The 19,040-nt window shown below is 42.0% G+C and overlaps 4 protein-coding genes across 6 annotated transcripts; 3 read left to right on the top strand and 1 right to left on the bottom strand.

Annotated features, from left to right (window-relative positions):
* Positions 1-454: 454 nt before the first annotated feature.
* LOC112901888 (kafirin PSKR2-like) lies at positions 455-4,746 on the top strand. The gene is made up of 2 exons (XM_025970750.1): positions 455-1,024; positions 4,435-4,746. The coding sequence occupies exons 1-2, from the start codon at positions 488-490 to the stop codon at positions 4,744-4,746; spliced, it is 849 nt and encodes a 282-aa protein (XP_025826535.1). The 5' UTR covers positions 455-487.
* Positions 4,747-7,380: 2,634 nt separating this feature from the next.
* Positions 7,381-8,010, top strand: LOC112901887 (zein-alpha PMS1-like). Its single transcript, XM_025970749.1, has one exon. It carries the CDS (start codon positions 7,381-7,383, stop codon positions 8,008-8,010), a length of 630 nt encoding a protein of 209 aa, XP_025826534.1.
* A 1,091-nt stretch (positions 8,011-9,101) lies between these two features.
* LOC112903071 (serine--tRNA ligase, chloroplastic/mitochondrial) lies at positions 9,102-14,331 on the bottom strand. Of its 2 annotated transcripts, XM_025972281.1 has the most exons (10): positions 14,057-14,331; positions 13,806-13,987; positions 12,954-13,047; positions 12,723-12,871; positions 12,552-12,644; positions 12,148-12,327; positions 11,435-11,601; positions 9,938-10,072; positions 9,736-9,829; positions 9,102-9,639 (listed from the first exon to the last, which is right to left on the bottom strand). In XM_025972281.1, the coding sequence occupies exons 1-10, from the start codon at positions 14,220-14,222 to the stop codon at positions 9,358-9,360; spliced, it is 1,542 nt and encodes a 513-aa protein (XP_025828066.1). In that variant the 5' UTR covers positions 14,223-14,331; the 3' UTR covers positions 9,102-9,357. The 2 variants fall into 2 exon arrangements, with proteins under 2 accessions (XP_025828066.1, XP_025828067.1); XM_025972282.1 differs by lacking the exon at positions 14,057-14,331 and having other exon boundaries at positions 12,954-13,054; positions 13,806-13,927.
* Positions 14,332-14,909: 578 nt separating this feature from the next.
* Positions 14,910-18,788, top strand: LOC112902658 (SEC12-like protein 2). Of its 2 annotated transcripts, none has more exons than XM_025971807.1 (10): positions 14,910-15,303; positions 15,401-15,495; positions 16,234-16,384; positions 17,140-17,231; positions 17,321-17,420; positions 17,526-17,601; positions 17,692-17,812; positions 17,922-18,038; positions 18,122-18,183; positions 18,276-18,788. In XM_025971807.1, exons 1-10 carry the CDS (start codon positions 15,037-15,039, stop codon positions 18,374-18,376), a joined length of 1,182 nt encoding a protein of 393 aa, XP_025827592.1. In that variant the 5' UTR covers positions 14,910-15,036; the 3' UTR covers positions 18,377-18,788. The 2 variants fall into 2 exon arrangements, with proteins under 2 accessions (XP_025827592.1, XP_025827591.1); XM_025971806.1 differs by having other exon boundaries at positions 14,911-15,303; positions 18,122-18,189.
* The last annotated feature ends 252 nt before the right edge of the window (positions 18,789-19,040 follow it).

The raw sequence follows: 19,040 nt of genomic DNA, 5'->3' as shown, positions 1-19,040 counted from the left end.
CATCCAGGAGGAATCGCAATGGGAGCAAACCGTATCAAAGGTAGATGACAAATTAGGCTCAATATGATTTGGATCCACATCACCAAATCACAACTGTACCAGCTCACCATTAAGTGGAACCCATATTTTTGTGCCTAAGGCTTTCATAGGCTTAAAGGTGAACCAACCATGCTGTTGTCACTCATATATCAACACAATGCAAACAGAAAAAAGTTGCTTTTTGCGTGTATTAAGTGAGTTGTCTTGCCAACACATACTGTCCATCCAAGTGGATTTATCACTAAATGCCAAAATCAACTAGATACCATGTCATCTCTAGCTTATCTGGATAACAATTTGCGAGGCAAAAGCAACAAATCTTGCTAAAGCTACATGGACTCTCATGTGTATAAATAGGCCCAATATGTGCAGGTAATCCATCACCCTATCACTAAGACAATCTAGCAACATAGAAATTGAAACCCACTAAGTACCTCTTAGAGCAAGCATGGCAGCCAAGGTATTTTCCCTCCTTGCACTCCTTGCTCTCTTAGTGAGCGCTACCACCGCGGTCATTATTCCGCAGTGCTCACTAGCCGCCTCCGCTGCCACTATTCCACAGTACCTCTCACCTATCGCAGCTGTCGGATATGAGCACCCGATTGTGCAGTCCTACAGGCTACAACAGGCACTTGCAGCCAGCATCCTACCATCATCGGCAATGTTCTTACAGCAACAGTCAGCCTTACTGCAGCAGCAATCTTTGGCCCAGCTGACAGTACAGAGCATCGCGGCACAGCAACAACGCGTTCTATCATCGTTCAGTCAGGTAGCCCTGGCGAACCCCGCCGCCTACTTGCAACAACAGATCAACCAGCTAGCCATGGTGAACCCCGCTGCCTACTTGCAGCAGCAACTGCTTCCATTCAACCAACTAGCTGTTGCGAACTCCGCCGCCTTCTCGCAGCAGCAGCAGCAGCAGCTGGTGCCATTCAACCCACTTGCCGTGGCTCACCCCGCTGCCTTCTTGCAGCAGCAACAGCTAGTCAACCAACTGGCTTTGACGAGTCCCGCCGCCTTCTGGCAGCAGCAACAGCTAGTCAACCAACTAGCTTTGACGAGTCCTGCCTCCTTCTGGCAGCAACCCATCGTTGGTTCTACCCTCTTCTAAATTCCTTATGAGTTGTACTTCTATAATAAAGTTTGCATGCCAACGTATGTGACTCCTCGGAAATAAGAAAAGTAATGGTTGAGAATCTGAAGTCCTATCTATGTTCAAATGTGTGCCATTATTGTTTATACCATACATTTGACATCGGCCGAATATACTTTGTATCGTACCTTTTGAGCCATACTTAATTATGTATATACTACAGCATACAAACTTTGTGAGGCGGTTGGTAGCTGTGAAAGTTCAGACTTCACAAGATGCGACAATGCAACCATGCCACTAGGAGCATAGTAGGAATGAAGGTAGTACTATAGTTATTTTGAACGTGCAGAGAGAGAGAGAGGTGGGGTCAACGTCACGAATTATTATAAGGGCACCTTATTTGCAACTATATAAATATGTTCCAATCACTGCCATCAAAATTCTTGAATATTGTAGTTCTGACGAATATAAGGTTAATGTTGAGTTCAAAATTTTTCTATAAAAGATGTTACCTCTTATTTCATACATACGTGTATATGTATATATTTTTACAAATATGTTTCATCTACCAAAAAAAATGTGCATGCTTCCATAAGCAGTTGACATTTTTTATATAGGCATGAATAAATCTTGGGACCACAAAGAACGTGACCTTTCTAAGGAAAATGATCCCTAAATTTGCCAATAAGACCCATGGAGTCGCTCACAAGGAAGCACTAGACTTGTTGGGCAAATTTTTTAACCTAACACAACAATAAATTAACAATATGTTGTATATGCAAAATTTTTAACCTAACACAATAATAAATTAACAATATGTTGTATATGTACCACAACGATCTATGCAACTGGTATGATCGGCAACATTACATGCTCATACAACACACATGGCTGTGTAAATTTCTTTTATTACATATTTGACTGGCACGTTATCATGTCATGAGGCTAACAAAATTAGAAAAAGAAATAATTGCACTTCCCGTTATTTTGTGCCAACTCATCAAAAGCTATGATCCAAACACTTAAAATAAATGTTCCAACATTGTTAACTCGCATATTAGTTTAATAGGCATAGTGCATCAAGAGCCAGAATAGTCATCATCTCTACAGACACATATCGTCCCCAACAATTGAATGGAAATATGATAATATTTTGTGGAGCACCAACATCAAATGTTGTGGTTGTGCGGTGATGAAATTGGTTCGTCCATGAGTGGAAAAAAAACTGTAAGCAAGCTTGATTTTAATTGTAAATTAGCGAGCTAGAAGATCTGATTCATTGCACATCCTGAGAACATGATAACTTCATCTGGAACTACTGTGTTAACCCTTTCATCTAGTGTGTAACAATTTTCATCCTACATCTGCAAATCCTACAGCTATTGAAACTGCTCAAGACACATCCGTCAACCCGTCAACCTTAGAAATTTAGAATCACACAAAAATCATAGATGCGCCCAAGAGTTGTACACAAAATTTACCTTAAACCATATTTAGCTATATGAAAAAAATCCCAAACCGCAGGGCTCATCATGCTCCGCGCCATGGCATGGAAGTGCCCTGAAGGCCTTGCCACCTCGGCCGTCGGCGCTCCTCTACAACATCAAAATATTAGGAGCTTGAGAAAATATGACAGAGCCAACGAGAACATGCGGATGCAGATCAAGATCGGGCCTCAAGGGGTTCGTTGTATTTTTCCTTTATTTTTTGGCATGAAATCATTTGTTACTGGCCGATGTTACCAGCCGGTACTAAATGCATGCCCATTTAGTACCGACCAGTCTATACCGGGCGCGGAACCGGTACTAACCGGGGGTTCCCGTCCAATACTAGAAGTCAAGTTGTCTAGCAGTGCCAATATAATGGTTGGTTTCTTCAAAAGTAAATTTTTAACCAATCATGCTATCATAGGTTAGTATTTACATGCAGAAATGTTACTGGTGGACTCAATCTTTATATATATGACAATTCCTTAATCACTTCATCCATTAAAATAGCAAATGTAAGGTTTCTCACCAGTCTTAATAAAATAGTGTGTAAGCTTTCACGTTTGTGTGGGCAATCCTGTTGTTTGAGTATTAAAAAAACTTCATCCTTCTTTTTCCTTTCAAAAAAGATGCATAAGCCAAGTGCTAGATAACATCCACCGGGAGCAAAGGAGGAAGTTAGGATAAAAACAGGTATTATTCTCCAGTGTCCCTAGCAAGTAGTAAGGCCAACTTTAAAGTTTATCAATAATCCAATAGTGAAATTATTTATATATATTAATTATTTATTTCTATTTATTGAAATTTTATATTTTTTGTCTGGTAATTTATATGTTATTGTGATAAGCTACCATATGTGCATGTGTGATATACTGATACTTTATTCTGTGCATGTGTTATTTTCTATAAGATAGTGTAAGCAAGTTTGGTTTTAATGGTAAATTAGCCAGCTAGAACATCTGATTCATTCCACGTCCCGAGAACTTGATAACTTCGCCTGGAACTACTACGTTAACCCTTTCATCCAGGAGGAATCGCAATTGGTGCAAACCGCATCAAAGGTAGATGACAAATTAAGCTCAATATGATTTGGATCCACATCACCAAATCACAACTGTACCAGCTCACCATTAAGTGGAACCCATATTTTTGTGCCTAAGACTTTCATAGGCTTAAAGGTGAACCAACCATGCTGTTGTCACTCATATATCAACACAATGCCAACAGAAAGAAGTTGCTTTTTGCGTGTATTGCTTTTTGCGTGTATTAAGTGAGCTGTCTTGCCAACACATACCGTCCATCCATGTGGATTTATCACTAAATGCCAAAATCGACGAGATACCATGTCATCTCTAGCTTATCTGGATAACAATTTGCGAGGCAAAACCAACAAATCTTGCTAAAGCTACATGGACTCTCATGTATATAAATAGGCCTAATATATGCAGGTAATCCATCACCCTATCACTAAGACAATCTAGCAACATAGAAATTGAAACCCACTAAGTACCTCTTAGAGCAAGCATGGCAGCCAAGGTATTTTCCCTCCTTGCACTCCTTGCTCTCTTAGTGAGCGCTACCACCGCGGTCATTATTCCGCAGTGCTCACTAGCCGTCTCCGCTGCCACTATTCCACAGTACCTCTCACCTATCGCAGCCGTCGGATATGAGCACCCGATTGTGCAGTCCTGCAGGCTACAACAGGCACTTGCAGCCAGCATCCTACCATCATCGGCAATATGCTTACAGCAACAGTCAGCCTTACTGCAGCAGCAATCTTTGGCCCAGCTGACAGTACAGAGCATCGCGGCACAGCAACAACGCGTTCTATCACCGTTCAGTCAGGTAGCCCTGGCGAACCCCGCCGCCTACTTGCAACAACAGATCAACCAGCTAGCCATGGTGAACCCCGCTGCCTACTTGCAGCAGCAACTGCTTCCATTCAACCAACTAGCTGTTGCGAACTCCGCCGCCTTCTCGCAGCAGCAGCAGCTGGTGCCATTCAACCCACTTGCCGTGGCTCACCCCGCTGCCTTCTGGCAGCAGCAACAGCTAGTCAACCAACTGGCTTTGACGAGTCCTGCCGCCTACTGGCAGCAACCCATCGTTGGTGCTACCCTCTTCTAAATTTCTTATGAGTTGTACTTCTATAATAAAGTTTGCATACCAACGTATGTGACTCCTCGGAAATAAGAAAAGTAATGGTTGAGAATCTGAAGTCCTATCTATGTTCAAATATGTGCCATAATTGGTTATACCATACATTTGACATGGGGCCGAATATACTTTGTATCGTACCTTTCGAGCCATACTTGATTATGTATATACTACAACATACAAACTTCGTGAGGCGGTTTGGTGGCTGTGAAAGTTCAGACTTCACAAGATGCAACAATGCAGCCATGCCACTAGGAGCATAGTAGGAATGAAGGTAGCACTATAGTTATTTTGAACGTGCAGAGAGAGAGAGAGAGGCGGGGTCAACGTCACGAATTATTATAAGGGCACCTTATTTGCAACTATACAAATATGTTCCAATCACTGCCATAAAAATTCTTAAATATTATAGTTCTAACGAATAAGATTAATGTTGAGTTCAAAATTTTTCTATAAAAGATGTAACTCTTATTTCATACATACATGTATATGTATATATTTTACTAATATGTTTTATCTATCCAAAAATGTGCATGCTTTCATAAGCAGTTGACATTTTTTATATAGGCATGAATAAATCTTGGGAACACAAGAACGTGACCTTGCTAAGAAAAATGATCCCTTAATTTGCCAATAAGACCCATAAAGTCGCTCACAAGGAAGTACTAGACTCGTTGGCCAAATTTTTTAACCTAACATACCAATAAATTAACAATATGTTGTATATGTACCACAACGATCTATGCAACTGGTATGATCGGCAACATTACATGCTTATACAACAGACATCGCTGTGTAAATTTCTTTTATTACATATTTGACTGGCATGTTATCATTATATGAGGCTAACGAATTTACAAGAAGAAATAATTGCGCTTCCCATTATTTTGTGCTAACTCATCAAAAGCTATGATCCAAACACTTAAAATAAATATTCCAACATTGTTAACTCACATATTAGTTTAATAGGCATAGTGCATCGAGCCGGAACTATCATCGTCTCTACAGCCACATATCCTCCCACACAATTGAATGGAAATATGGGCAGCAACATAAAATGTTGTGGTTGTGCGGTGATGAAATTGGTTCATACATGAGGAGAAAAAATAGTGTAAGCAAGGTTGATTTTAATTGTAAATTTGCGAGCTGGAAGATTTGATTCATTGCACATTCTGAGAACTTGATAACTTCTCCTGGAACTAGTGTGTTAACCCTTTCATCTAGTGTGTAAAACACCGACAGTGGTTCAATTTTCATCATACATCTCCAAATCCTACAGCTATTGAAACTATTCAAAACATATCCCTCAACCCGTCAACCTTAGAAATTTAGAATCACATAAAAATCATAGATGCCCCCAAGAGTTGTACATAAAATTTACTTTAAACCATCTTTAGCTATAGAAAAAAAAATCCCAAACCACAGGGCACATCACACTCCGTGCCATGGCACCATACTGCCGCTACCATGTGTAGTGCCATGAAGGCCTTGCCACCTCGGCCCTCGGCGCTCCTCTTCAACATCAAAATATTTGGAGCTTGAGAAAACATGACAGAGCTGACAAGAACATGCGGATGCAGCTCAAGATCGGGAGCTCAGGGACGATACACGCAGAGGCACGGTCAGGCCAAAACTTTCAGTCTGAATTTTCTATAACACATGAATAAACCAAACAATGTACTACAACAATCCATGTAGCTAGGATGATGGGAATAGTAAATCCTCGTGAACCAAATGCAACTGCGTAATTTTATTTTATTACATGTTTGACTCACAAGTCATCATAGAAATATGCTAATAAATTTAGGAGAAAGAATTGTTGTGCTTTCTGTCACGTTGTGCAAAACACTCCAAAGTTATGATTTAAAATTTTTATCGTAGCAGCATAATGGTTTAGCATGTAGTTTGAGAAACTTTAGGTATAGATAGATAGCTCCAACATATATCTGTGTAATCTAGGTGTACTATGTCCGTACCGATCGCAATTGGATTCTAGGCAACCACATTGCACTTGAGATGTACTCCTCCTTTAAGCGACTTGAGGTATGGAATTATTCTAGGTTCTTGAGTATTAGCTTATTCCTTACTCAACAACTTCTCGAACAAGTGTGTTAAATCTTTCATCCTTGAGTAATGGATCATGGAACATATATATCGCTATACGAGGTAGATGGAAAAATGTGCTAAAAACAATTACGATCCACATCAGCAAATCTCAACTTCAATAAAGTGGAACACATATGATGTGGCCAAAACTCTCACATGCTTAAATGTGAACCGATCATGATGTTATCACTCATATATCAACATAATACCAATAAGAAAGTCACTTTTTAACTTGTGTTAAGTGTAAACCATCTTGCCAACACATACAGTACAATACAAGGTACTTTATCACTAAATGCCGCAATCTACTAGATACCATGTCATCTCTAGTTTATCAGCTAATAATTAGCTAGGAACAAGCCAAAATCTGTTAAAGCTCCGTGACCTCTCATGTGTATAAATAAGTCCTCAATGTGCAGGTAATTCATCACTCATATCATTGAGACAATTTAGCAACCTAGAAACTATATAAAGCCCACTAGCAACATCTTGGCAACAATGGCAGCCAAGATATTTGCCCTCCTTGCGCTCCTTGCTCTTTCGGTTAGTGCTGCCACCGCGGTGATTGCTCCGCAGTGCTCAGTTGCTACTGCCGCTGCAACTATTCCACAGTACCTCTCACCTGTTACCACCACCGGTTATGAACACCCAATTGTGCAGTCATACAGGCTACAACAGGCACTTGCAGCAAGCATCGTACCGTCATTAGCCATGTTCTTACCACAACAATCAGCCATAATACAGCAGCAATCCTTGGCTCATCTGACAGTACAGAGCATCGTAGCACAACGGCAACAGGTTCTATCACCATTCAGTCAACTAGCCGTGAGTAACCCTGCCTCCTATTTGCAACAACAGCTTCTACTTCAATTGAACCAACAAGCCGTGGCGAACCCCATTGCCTACCTGCAGCAACAGCAATTGCTTCCGTTCAACCAACTAGCTGTCGCGAACCCTGCCGCCTTGTTGCAGCAACAACAGCTGTTACAGTTCAACCCACTTGTTGTGGCAAACACTGCCTCCTTCACGCAACAACAACAACAACAACTGCTGGCATTCAACCCACTGGCTTTAACGAATCCTGCCGCCTTCTGGCAGCAACCCAACATTGTTTCTACCCTCTTCTAGATTAATTATGAGTTGTACTTCTATAATAAGTTTGCATGCTTGTGATCCCCGGAAATAAGAAAAGTATTGATTGAGATTATATGGTTCTATCTTCTCAAGTGTGTTTTGTAATTGTTTGTTCCATATAGCCAACCCACCAAAAACTCTATATCATACTTGTGGGAACATACTTTATTAGGTATAGATTAAAAAACAAATATTATAAAGCGTGAAAGTAGTTCACAAAATCCAGACTTCAATATATATGATAATGCAATTTAATTCAACAAGATGTAGGGCTGTCTCTTCTTCCTCCTCCAACTTCACACCTTCTTCATCTTTTTCATCACTCGTACGTCCATATCACATTTGCACCATTGCTCAACTCGGTTTGAGTAATTTTCAAAATTAGTTGCTTATTAAAAATATTGCAATTAGATCAGAAATATAGAAAATTTTCAGACAAATTTTAGAAAAGAAACCCCTCAATTTGCATAGATTCATAATGTTTGCTCTCGCTCTCTCCAAACCATTAAACATCAATAAATACACATAATAACGTAGAAATGGGAGAATATCACAGTTCCGTAATGCATGTTTGGTGCTCCTCCATTTGAAATATATTTCGTTTTGGTTTTTTAGATTCATAATGTTTGCTATGCACCTAGATATAACATATATCTATATCTAGATCCATAGCAAAAGTTATGAATCTAGAAATTCCAAAACAACCTACATTTTGAAGTACATCCCATTTGATTGGTATAATTGGTTCACCGAACACACCAATGTTAGGTTCAATCCAATCCAGGTTTGATTTGGATTCCTTTTCGGTCAGGATCACGACGTGCCGTGGGCCGCGGCTACGTATGACTCCGCAAACAACAATGAGACACGCATTGGTTCCACTTTCCTGATGAATAGAGAGATTTATCCGAGTTTCAGAAGTATTCCTTTTTCTTTTTTTTCTTTTTTTGCCCTTAGCATACCCTTTTACATACTATACCATTGCTTTTGTTACTCGGCTATTAAAAGAACTACACACAGCGATGCCTAGTTCAAGGAGAACTAGAAGAAGGTAAGCTGATCCATGAATCAAAAGACAGTGCCCATTTTCATCCTTTCACCCCCCATGAAGGCATAATCTTTGTAATGCTATGCAGAGTAGCGGACCGATACAATGTCTGCTACATTACATAATTCAAGAACAACAAAAAAAAAGATTATTTTTAAGAGGCGTTAGGAAACACGAGCCCAAATCACTAAACTCAATATTGTAGGGACCCTCGGTTCACTTGTACGTTATCCATACACATACAGCTCAATTTTTCACCGATACCGCAAGCTCAACTGTGGGTGACTTTAGAGTCACTTGGATTTTGGGGAGAGCACCTCGAGTCCACCCATGAAGGGTCTTAGCGGCTCAGGAATCACGATCGACCCATCGTCCTGTTGAAAATTCTCCAGAATGCATACTATCAGACGAGGCACTGCAACTGCTGTTGCGTTGAGTGTGTGGACAAATTGAGTTGGCCCACCAGCTGCCTTCCCTTTCTTCGCATTCACGGGTGGGGGCTCTGAGGGTGTTGGACGGTAACGGATGCCAAGTCGCCTACTTTGATAGTCTGTGCAGTTAGATGCACTGGAGATCTGCAAGTTTTGATCAGGAACCATCAGGATGATTGCACGAAATGGGACAGAGGAGGAAATTGTCAGATGTAGAGGCATCGAATACTTGTTCCTTACCTCACCATATCGCTCTAGGCCTGGCATCCATGCCTCGATATCAAATTTCCTGTAAGCTGGTGCGCCCAAGTCCCCAGTTGCCATATCCAAAGTTCTATTGAAAAAAGGGGGGATATTGGCATTTGATTTTAGTACACTCATGACAATGAAATTTCATCTCCAGAACAGATGTGGCACAAAAATAATAAGGAATAGGACGTACTTGAAATGAAGTCCAAGTGAAGCATAAAGATCCTCTTCAATTGTAATAAGTTCTTCATGCCATTTGTCACTTTCCTCTGGTCGACAGAATATGAACATCTCAACCTTGCTAAATTGATGTACTCGATAGAGGCCCCTGTTCAGGATAAAATGACATAAACTAAGCAATTTTAGAAAAGCACAGTAAAATAAATCTCAATGCAGAGCAGGTGAAATGTCTTCTTATCAATACTTTTTTATGCCTTAAAAAAACAAACAATACGTAGGCTGTGATTGATTGGGTGGCTAGAACCCCAACCAGGCTTGTGTAGTGCAGGGTTGGCATGTTTGGTTGCGTAATTTAGGCCTGTAGCCAGGCTTAGGGAGTGCAGGGAAGGGTCCAAAGCCTGGCTTACCAGAAACGCAAATGAGATGCGTTTCCAGGCTATGCAGGCTGCACAAGCTCCCAGAGGCTGAGATGAGTGATTCTTCTCACCTCCCACTACATCCACCTGCTATCTGAGCACGTTGCGCTGCCCCTCCTGAATCGATGGTGAGGTCAATGGCGCATGCGGTCGATGGGCTACTCACCGGTGCCGTGCTCGTGCGGCGACTTGAGGGCCAAGGCTGTGCTACAGTGGCTTCCAGGCTGTGGAGGTTCTGCAAGTGCGGTCGCTCGCCGTTGCTTCAAATGTTTCCACTGCTGTGGCTCCCTTTGCATACAAGCTCCACCAAATCATTCTCTACCGGCGCCCCTTGACCTTTCACTCCATGGCTGATGCCTCCATGTCCGGCTCCACCTTGCTTCTGCTCTGAGACATAGCGCTACCTGACAAGCGACTTCTTCCCCATGTACACCGCCTCCACCAAGGTGCCTTCGCACGAGGCTGCTAGAGCTCAATCCTGGAGCTCAATCCGCGTCGGCTGAAATCGATTTGGCCGTGCTGGAGCTCGATTCATCCGCACACGCCCTTGATTTGGCTGCGCTGGAGCCAATTCAGATGCAGGGGTTGGAGCTAGAGAGCACAGTCGGCGCGAAATTGGTCGATTCAGGATCGCTGCCACCGCCTTTGGCGTGAAATTGGTCGATTCAGCACAGTCAGCGCGAAATTGGTCGATTCAAGGTCTGCCACAAGAGCCAAGACCAATGGTGATGGAATCTGCAGGATCGATGACCATGGCTCACCTCCGGACAGACGGTGGTGAGAGGAGGCGACGATGGAAGTTTTGCTCACCACAGGAGGGAAGAGGCGATGCCACCCAAACCAGTCGAGCATCCAAACAGGCACAAAGTTGGCCAATCTAAACTGTGTCTAGACAACCAAACAAGAGGTTCTTGCATTGCGCGAACCTGGCTTGGGCTGTGCATGGTTTATTCTTACCCCGGCTCTAGCTAGGAAGAGCAACCAATCACACCCATAATCTCACTGCATCTACATTTTCATACTGTGGTGATGTTTCGTAAATCGATAAACCCAATCAGTCAAAATCTTTTAAGGCAAAAGGAGAACAGACTAACCTAGTGGCAGCACCTGCTGCACCAGCTTCCGTGCGAAAACAGTGTGAATAGGCTACATATTTTAAAGGCAAAGAAGATTCAAGAAGTATTGAATCCATGTGGATGCCTCCAACAGGAATTTCAGCAGTTCCAATGAGACACTGATCACTGTTCTCTATTGAATACACCTACAGAGCGAAGTGCAAACAATAATATTAGCACCAGTAAAACAATAACTTCAAATGTACCTCTTCCGAGGAAGAGAACATAAGGTACTGAAACCTGGAGGGCATATGAAGGGTAAACAAATACTCCTAACAAGGGAAGAGTGAAACTTTGGGACACATGTGGTCTTCTAACATTTGGCTCTTGATATATTTTTGAATTTTGAGATTAAAGAATTGAAGTGATAGGATTAGAGTTATCTTGAAAAGTAGTTCCATTTTCATAGTATTAAAACTTCCCCGTTACTTTTTAATAAATACATTATAAAGAAATTAGTGGCTAATCTTATGTTTTGGAGACTCAGTGGATGCTCAAAACAGAAAATCCTTTCTGATCACAGGGGCTACTCTACAATACCAAGCAGTTGCTAATGCAAACATATGAAAATGATAAAAAAAAAACTAGTCATTAGACCAAAGTTGTGCTAGAATGGCTATTCTCATGTCAATTATGATATAAATAATTAATAGTCAATACTATGCTTAACAGGGGAGACCCGGAGAACATACCTGCGTGTTTTGGGCCCTTGGCTGGAAGCCGCATTTCTCAACAACAGATGACCGCACAATCTCTGGAGTTATGAGTGGTGTGAAACCCTTCTTTGAGACCTCCCAAATAGCCCAATTTACAAGGGCCATCTCCAACAAAACAGCTTCATTCTTTAAGTAGTAGAACTTTGAACCACTGACCTGTGCAACAAAGTATGGACCTTTTTGTAAAAAAGAAAGGCCAAACAATACATCCACCTATATAGTAACTTCATAACATAAGATAAATTAACTAAATCGTTTTTCAGACTAAACTTCAGAATTATTTATTTAATGTCATTCAGTTGGACTTTAGGTGTCCTGATAAATCTCTTAGTGAACAACTAGCCACAATGTGTTCGGAAGTAAAGTTGTCATAGTTATACCTCAGCTGCTGCATCAAAATCAAATAAATCAAGTTCCTTTCCCAGCTGAAGGTGATCTTTGATTGTGAAATTAAAGCTCCTCTGACTTCCTACCTGCACAGTTTAAACAAAAGAAATTATTGAACGTACAATGTGCAAAGGCAACAAGAAATATATACAACAACACGCTACCTCCTTCCTGACAACAGAGCTTTCCTCACCGCCTACAGGAACATCTGGATGTGTAGCGTTTGGAATACTCTGTGCTTCAAGTTGAAGCTTATCAGTCAGCTCAACAAGATCCTCTTCAAGTCCAATAAGCGCCTCTTTCAGGTTCTTGCCTGCAGAACTCAAAATGAGTAAAAACAAATATAGTGGTGATTCTTAGCTTCCTGCCTGAATTTTAAAATATGCTCATTCTACCTTCTTCAACAAGGGCTTGGCGCACTGATGGATCTAGTTTCCCTTTCATCTTGTTAGCAACTGCATTTCTTTCAGCTCGGAGCCGTTCAACCTCCTGCCATCTGTAATAATTAGGAATTGTTGCCATGGTTCTGTTACCACCATATTACAGTCTGGAACTCAATAACTAACTGTGTTCAGCAATGGCATGCATTAACACATGTCTTCAGCAAAAGATAAAACTTTATGGAAGAACTATTTAAAAGAGAACTAGCAGATGAGCATCATTTAAGAAATCCCACATGAACAAGGATGAAGAACCTGTGGGTCTTAAAGAATCATGCAGCTTAGCTTTGGCATAATCAATGACAAATTGATAGAGGAGAATCTTAAATCAGATAAGGGCCAACTAAAGCCACCTAAAGATTCAATTTTAAGAATATGTACATTTTTTCTATTATTTAATGTTGACCTAACATAATGCATAACAAGGAATGTCTGGAGAAGCTCCACAACAAGCACAGGGATTTTATAAATTCCTACATTGAACTAAATATTCAAAGAGGCAATCATGCTTATTGAGTCCTGTTTCTAGCATTTTTCCACCCAGAACAGCTAGCATTTACTTAATGAGTAACTGTGCTAGTTCATCATTCATCAATCATACGATTGGACAGTTAAAATAACAGTGCAATGGTAAGTTCAGATGAAAATTCTAGCAACTATCTGCACACCATTCTAAGGCCTCATAATCCACCCACTAGAAATGACCTTCTCACAGTGCTGGCTTTTCTATTGCCCAATCTAGCACAGCACAATCAGACAGCTTAAAAAATTGGAACAGAGAGCTACGACATTGTGAAACCTCCTGACCTTCTGCAGCGCGAGGTACTGGTCGTAGAGCTCGAGCACGAGGTCGAGGTTGGCGGCGGAGTTCCTGCTCCGGATGTTGTCAGAGACCGCGTCCCGGTTGTCCCGGATCCACTTGAAGTCAATCGACGCCTTCCACTGCGGCCTCACCGCGCCACCACCTCCTCCACCCGCCCCGCCGCCGCCTGCAGCCAAACCCGAAGCTTAGATGGCTGGCTGCGAATGAATCAACGAATCAAGGCTAAAGCTCATACCTTTGGTGTCGGGCTCGACGGCAGTTGCGGCGGCGGCGGCGGCAGAGGAGTAGAGGAGGCGGGGATGGGGGCGGCGGAGGAGGGAGCGGGTGAGGGTCCGGAGCGGGGAGAAGGAGGCGGTGGTTGTGGCCGCGGAGGAGGAGAGGAAGCGGCCGCAGGTCAGCATCTCGCCGGCGAGGTGGTGGTGGCCGGCGGGCGGCGCGCCGGCGGATAGGCGCCAGGGATAAGAGAAGGGTGGGGTTTTTGGGGCGCACGGGGCCGAGACTTGGCAATGGCAAAGGTGAGTTTCAACCGTTCGATCACACAGACAAGTGGATGGATGGTGGCTCGTTGTGCAAACATTTTTGTCGTGCCAGGATTATTATTTTTATTGATTTGTACAAAGACACTGTTAAAGGTCTGTCATTATTGTTCTGCTAGTTACTATTGTTAATCAGAAAAGATCTCTAGAGCATAACAGGAAGGAAAATGCATTAATAGGTGTTGGAGTTGTTATTTGATATATAAATAAATCTATAAGCTGCTTCGACAATACTGGCATTCACATCTCAATCTTTTTCTTGACACATAAATTTGAGACAACATTATGGATTTACCAAAAAAAATGTGAATTGACAAACACAGCAGAGTCTTTCTCAAAGAGTTAAATAGAATTTTGTTTAACATGCAACAAAAGAGTCATGTCCTGCCATCAAGTCAAACAAGGAGATTTGTAAACGTTATGTACTCCTATTTTGCCAAGAAAACTACCATAAACACTTTGTGTGTATTCTACTTTTTATATAAACTTTTTGGTGTACTTGGTAATGTCAACATTTGACCAAGGTCCTCTTTGCAAAGAGCATCTCTATTCTCAAGCGAAAGGTCAAGTGGTCAACCTAAACGCATTTGAGAACACGCGCACCCTCCCACCGCCAGCCGCGTGCACCTCCGGCGACCGCCGCCACCGACCCACCCGTCTCCCCCGCCGGCCGGCGGCGATGGCGCCCCGCGGCGGCCAGTCCTACGGGTTCCCGATCTACTGCGCGGCCTGGCTGCCCCTCGGCCACATCCTCAAACCCGACCCGCCCGCCGGCGACGCGGACGCGGACGCGGACGCCTCCTCAGCCGCCTCCCCCTCCTCTCCGCCGCCCCCGATGGCCGCGCTCGGCGGCGGCGGCGGGGAGGGCCGGAGCGGCGTGCCCAACAAGCTCGTCGTGGCCGCGCTGGACCCGGCGGGGGAAGAGGCGGCCCTCTCCCCCGAGGCGGTGAGCGATCCCGTCCTCTCCCAGATCCCGCGCCGGTCTTGGGTGGCGGTGAGGATCCCGTGCTGATTTGGTGTTTTGTGGTGGTGGTGGTGGGCAGGTGGTTGAGGTGAAGACCAAGGAGGAGGTGCCGTACAGGATGGCCGTCCACCCGCGCGGCGACGGCGTGCTCTGCGCCTTCCCCAATGGATGCAGGTAGGTTAGGTGCCCCTCTTCCCCTTGAGTTCTTACTCGGTGCGCATGTTCACTGTGCTGTGTCTGCTGTTGCCTGATATTTCTATTCTGATCTGTGCTGGTGATCAAACATTTGTGTCATTCCATGTCTTGCTTCTGTAATGTGGGTAATTAGTTAGTTTGCTGCTTCTGTGTTGCTTAAAATCGGAACAATTCATTGGAGTACTTTGTGAAATTCGACCCGAATGTCAAATAAGTTGCGACTAGTGATATTTTTTTGTTCCAGCCTCCAGGAAATGCAGTATATTATAGACTGGGCCAATTCCTTTCGAGAAGGTATCTTCTGATGTTGATTCTTGCTAGAAACAAGTGACATGGCCTGAAGAGGATTGTGGTATTTGTGAATTGTCTTGTTATGTAGCCTAGGCCATTCCATTCAAGGTTTTTGCTTTAACAGCATTTGAGGAATTTTGGATTAGTTTCTGTTTCTATATCTAATTTAATGTATCATCATTTGTTAACTTTGTGCCCAATCTTGATTCTGTAGTTTGGTCCTGCAGCTTGCTTGCTTGTTAGTATAGATGAGTTGGTGGCTGAGAAAGATCAGCTGCAAATATACCTCATATGCTTTGCTAGCCATTTTTTATTCTGCAAAAGAAAACGGTGCTGTCTTCTTGTTCCCCCCCTTGAACACTACATATTCAAAGTTTGTTGAAAATTTTGCCTTTCGTAGTTTTAACTATGAAAACACTCATGTAGGTTGTATCGATGGGAATCACAGGAAGGAGATGAACCACGTAAGCTAGCTTTGGAGCCTGACCAGGAAGCATTAGCAGATCTAAAAGATGTCGGTTTGCAATTGGCCGTATCATTCAGTGGAGAAGGTTCAATACTTGCCACCGGTGGTGAGGTAAGTTAATATTGCATGCTGTTCATCGTATTTTACTGTTTAGTAATTCTTGTTGATATTTTAGTACTTTAGTTTCTTATTATTTCATTTCCTACTGTGAACATGTAGCAATGTAAACTACAGAATGTGATCATTTTGAGCAACAGTTTTGCGTACAGACTAAAGTAGACAAACAATTAACTCATTTTAGCAGCTTAACAAGCATTTGACAAAACTGACAACAGTATTTATGGGGGATTCAAATAGTTGGTTGACGTAACTGGAGAGATGGGTGTATAATGTTTATGTTAATCAAGGGATTCTTCTTGTTTCATGGTCTACATGATACAGAAGTCTTTGGCAACAATGTGAAATTGTAGGACTTTTAACAAATGGAGAGACAAACTAACCTTTGAGTAGTTCCTGAGATGTGCTTTTCCCGATTTCCTTGTTTTCTCCATGGTTGCTTCAGCACCTTAATTTGTAGTTAAGCAAATATATGCTTATCAGTTTCGGTAGGTTTACCATTGATGACTGTGGTTTTAATAATCATTTCTTGCTGGCAAGAAAGTCTTTGTGCACTAACATTTAACCTTGCTTTTACATTATGATAATGCAAATCTAGTTTGCCTCCATTTACATAGGTAGCTTTTTAAAGCATGATCTTGCATTTATGCGTTGAGGTGTTAATGGTTTCTTGTTTCTGGGTGCTTCTGTTATAGCAGTGAAAACTTATGATTATTGACATGACTTCATTTCTTTCTATTTTTTTGTAGGATGGACATTTAAGGGTCTTCAAATGGCCTGCCATGGAGTCCGTTCTCACAGAAGCTGATACTAAAACATCTATTAAGGATCTTAGTTTCAGGTGAAAAAGTGTCTATTAAACTTTGTGTTCCCTTTTGAATTTGTTTGCAAGATACTGATGGAATTCTTGTGCCTGGAACCTGCTTTCAGTTCCGATGAGAAATTTCTTGCTGTTAATAGGAGCAGTGGCCCATGCAGAGTGTGGGATTTGCTGTCATCTGAAGTTGTAGCTAATTTGCCAAGAGAAGCAGTGAGTGCCGTTTTTGGATAAAGTGCATTAGTTTAACGATTCAGTATCATTAATTCAATGATTTTGTGTCTTGTGTGAGTGAGTTTCTCACATGTACATTTTCAGGGAGAAATATTCGGATTCTGCAGATTCTCTAATAAGATTGACAGCAGTAACATCTTATTTATAACAGCAATGCAAGGTAACATTAAGACTTAAGTTGACCCTGTCACAAATTGTATTTGTTGATGAGCTTGAGGCAAGACATTAACAGAATAATGCTGCTTTTTAGGTGATTATGGGAAAATAATATCTTGGAATACTACCTCGTGGACAAGAGTTGGATCAAAGAAAATAACTCGTGAGGCTATTTCAGCTTTCGCTGTGTCGCCTGATGGTTCTCTTCTTGCAATGTGAGCGTGGAAAGATATTGTTGGCATCCTATTTTATTTAGTACACAGCTTTAGGAGATAACATGGCTGTATTTCCTTGGAAATCTTATTTTTTGCCCATGATATCCAGTGGAACAATTGAAGGAACCATTATCGTACTAGGGTCAAAAGATATGCGAACACTCATAACAGTTAAAAAGGCACATCTTGGCATTGTTACTACGCTCGCCTTCTCCCAGGATTCCAGGTTAGTATCTTCATTCTACTTAGTTGATGAGTCCTAAAAACAAACCTGCAATTTCTCAGTGCAGTTGGTTTACATCATTTCAGAACATTGCTGTCAACTTCCTTTGACTCAACTGCAAGGGTGACATCAGTCGGGTCCCCAAAGGGTAATGGTATGCAGCATTTTAGTTTTAGATTTATTTCTCCCAGCCATTCTTTGCAAGCCCTATGCTTAAATTGGATGCTTGTGTCTTGACAGGTGCAAGTGTATGGCCCATGCTACTAGTTATCATTCTAGCAATTTTGGTATACTACTGTATGCAGCACAAGGAAGAGCTTCTGGCAATGTTGCCGCGTTGAGATAAATTTTTGTCCAGGCACACTACTGATATCACATTTACCTGCCTTTGTGATTACCTTATCCTCTGCTTGAGGTATATGTGGTATTCTTTAGAGATTGAGCAGATTTGGTCTTAGGTCAACTGCCATTATTTTATCTAGGACAGCGGAACAGCAAAAGGCACTTACGCCTTTACCTTGTCATGCTTGTATAAAAAGGGGCATGTACTCAAAAAGTTTTGTAAGTTGATGTCCTCAGAGTGATAGTCCTCTGTAGTTATGTTTCTTCTTGCTTCACCTACGAGTTACGAGGAGATTGTCCCAAGAGTCCAATATAGAGTTCGAAACAGTTTACTTTGTATGCTCAAACAATTTATTACACCTATTTAAGTTGTATGTAAAGTGTTCTTGTCAAAAAAAATTGCAAAGAGCCTCTTAGTGCGTATTGATGTGATGGCCAATTTTGGATGACAAAAAAGGGCTGTTGCGCTATGCTCTGCATCTCTCTGTTCGGATTATCCATGCCTATGATATGCTTGCTGAAGTATATTTTTCAAACGCCCATGTATTATAGTCATGTTATCAAACTTTGTTCACTATCCCTGCAAGGTACTATCCATGTTTCCTAGCAGTGACGCGCACTACATACAGATAAAACTTCTGGGTGAAGAACACCCATGCTATT

This window comes from Panicum hallii, chromosome 8 (genome assembly GCF_002211085.1).
Source record: "Panicum hallii strain FIL2 chromosome 8, PHallii_v3.1, whole genome shotgun sequence".
Lineage (NCBI taxonomy): Eukaryota > Viridiplantae > Streptophyta > Magnoliopsida > Poales > Poaceae > Panicum > Panicum hallii.
This window is presented reverse-complemented; position numbering and strand designations above follow the sequence as displayed.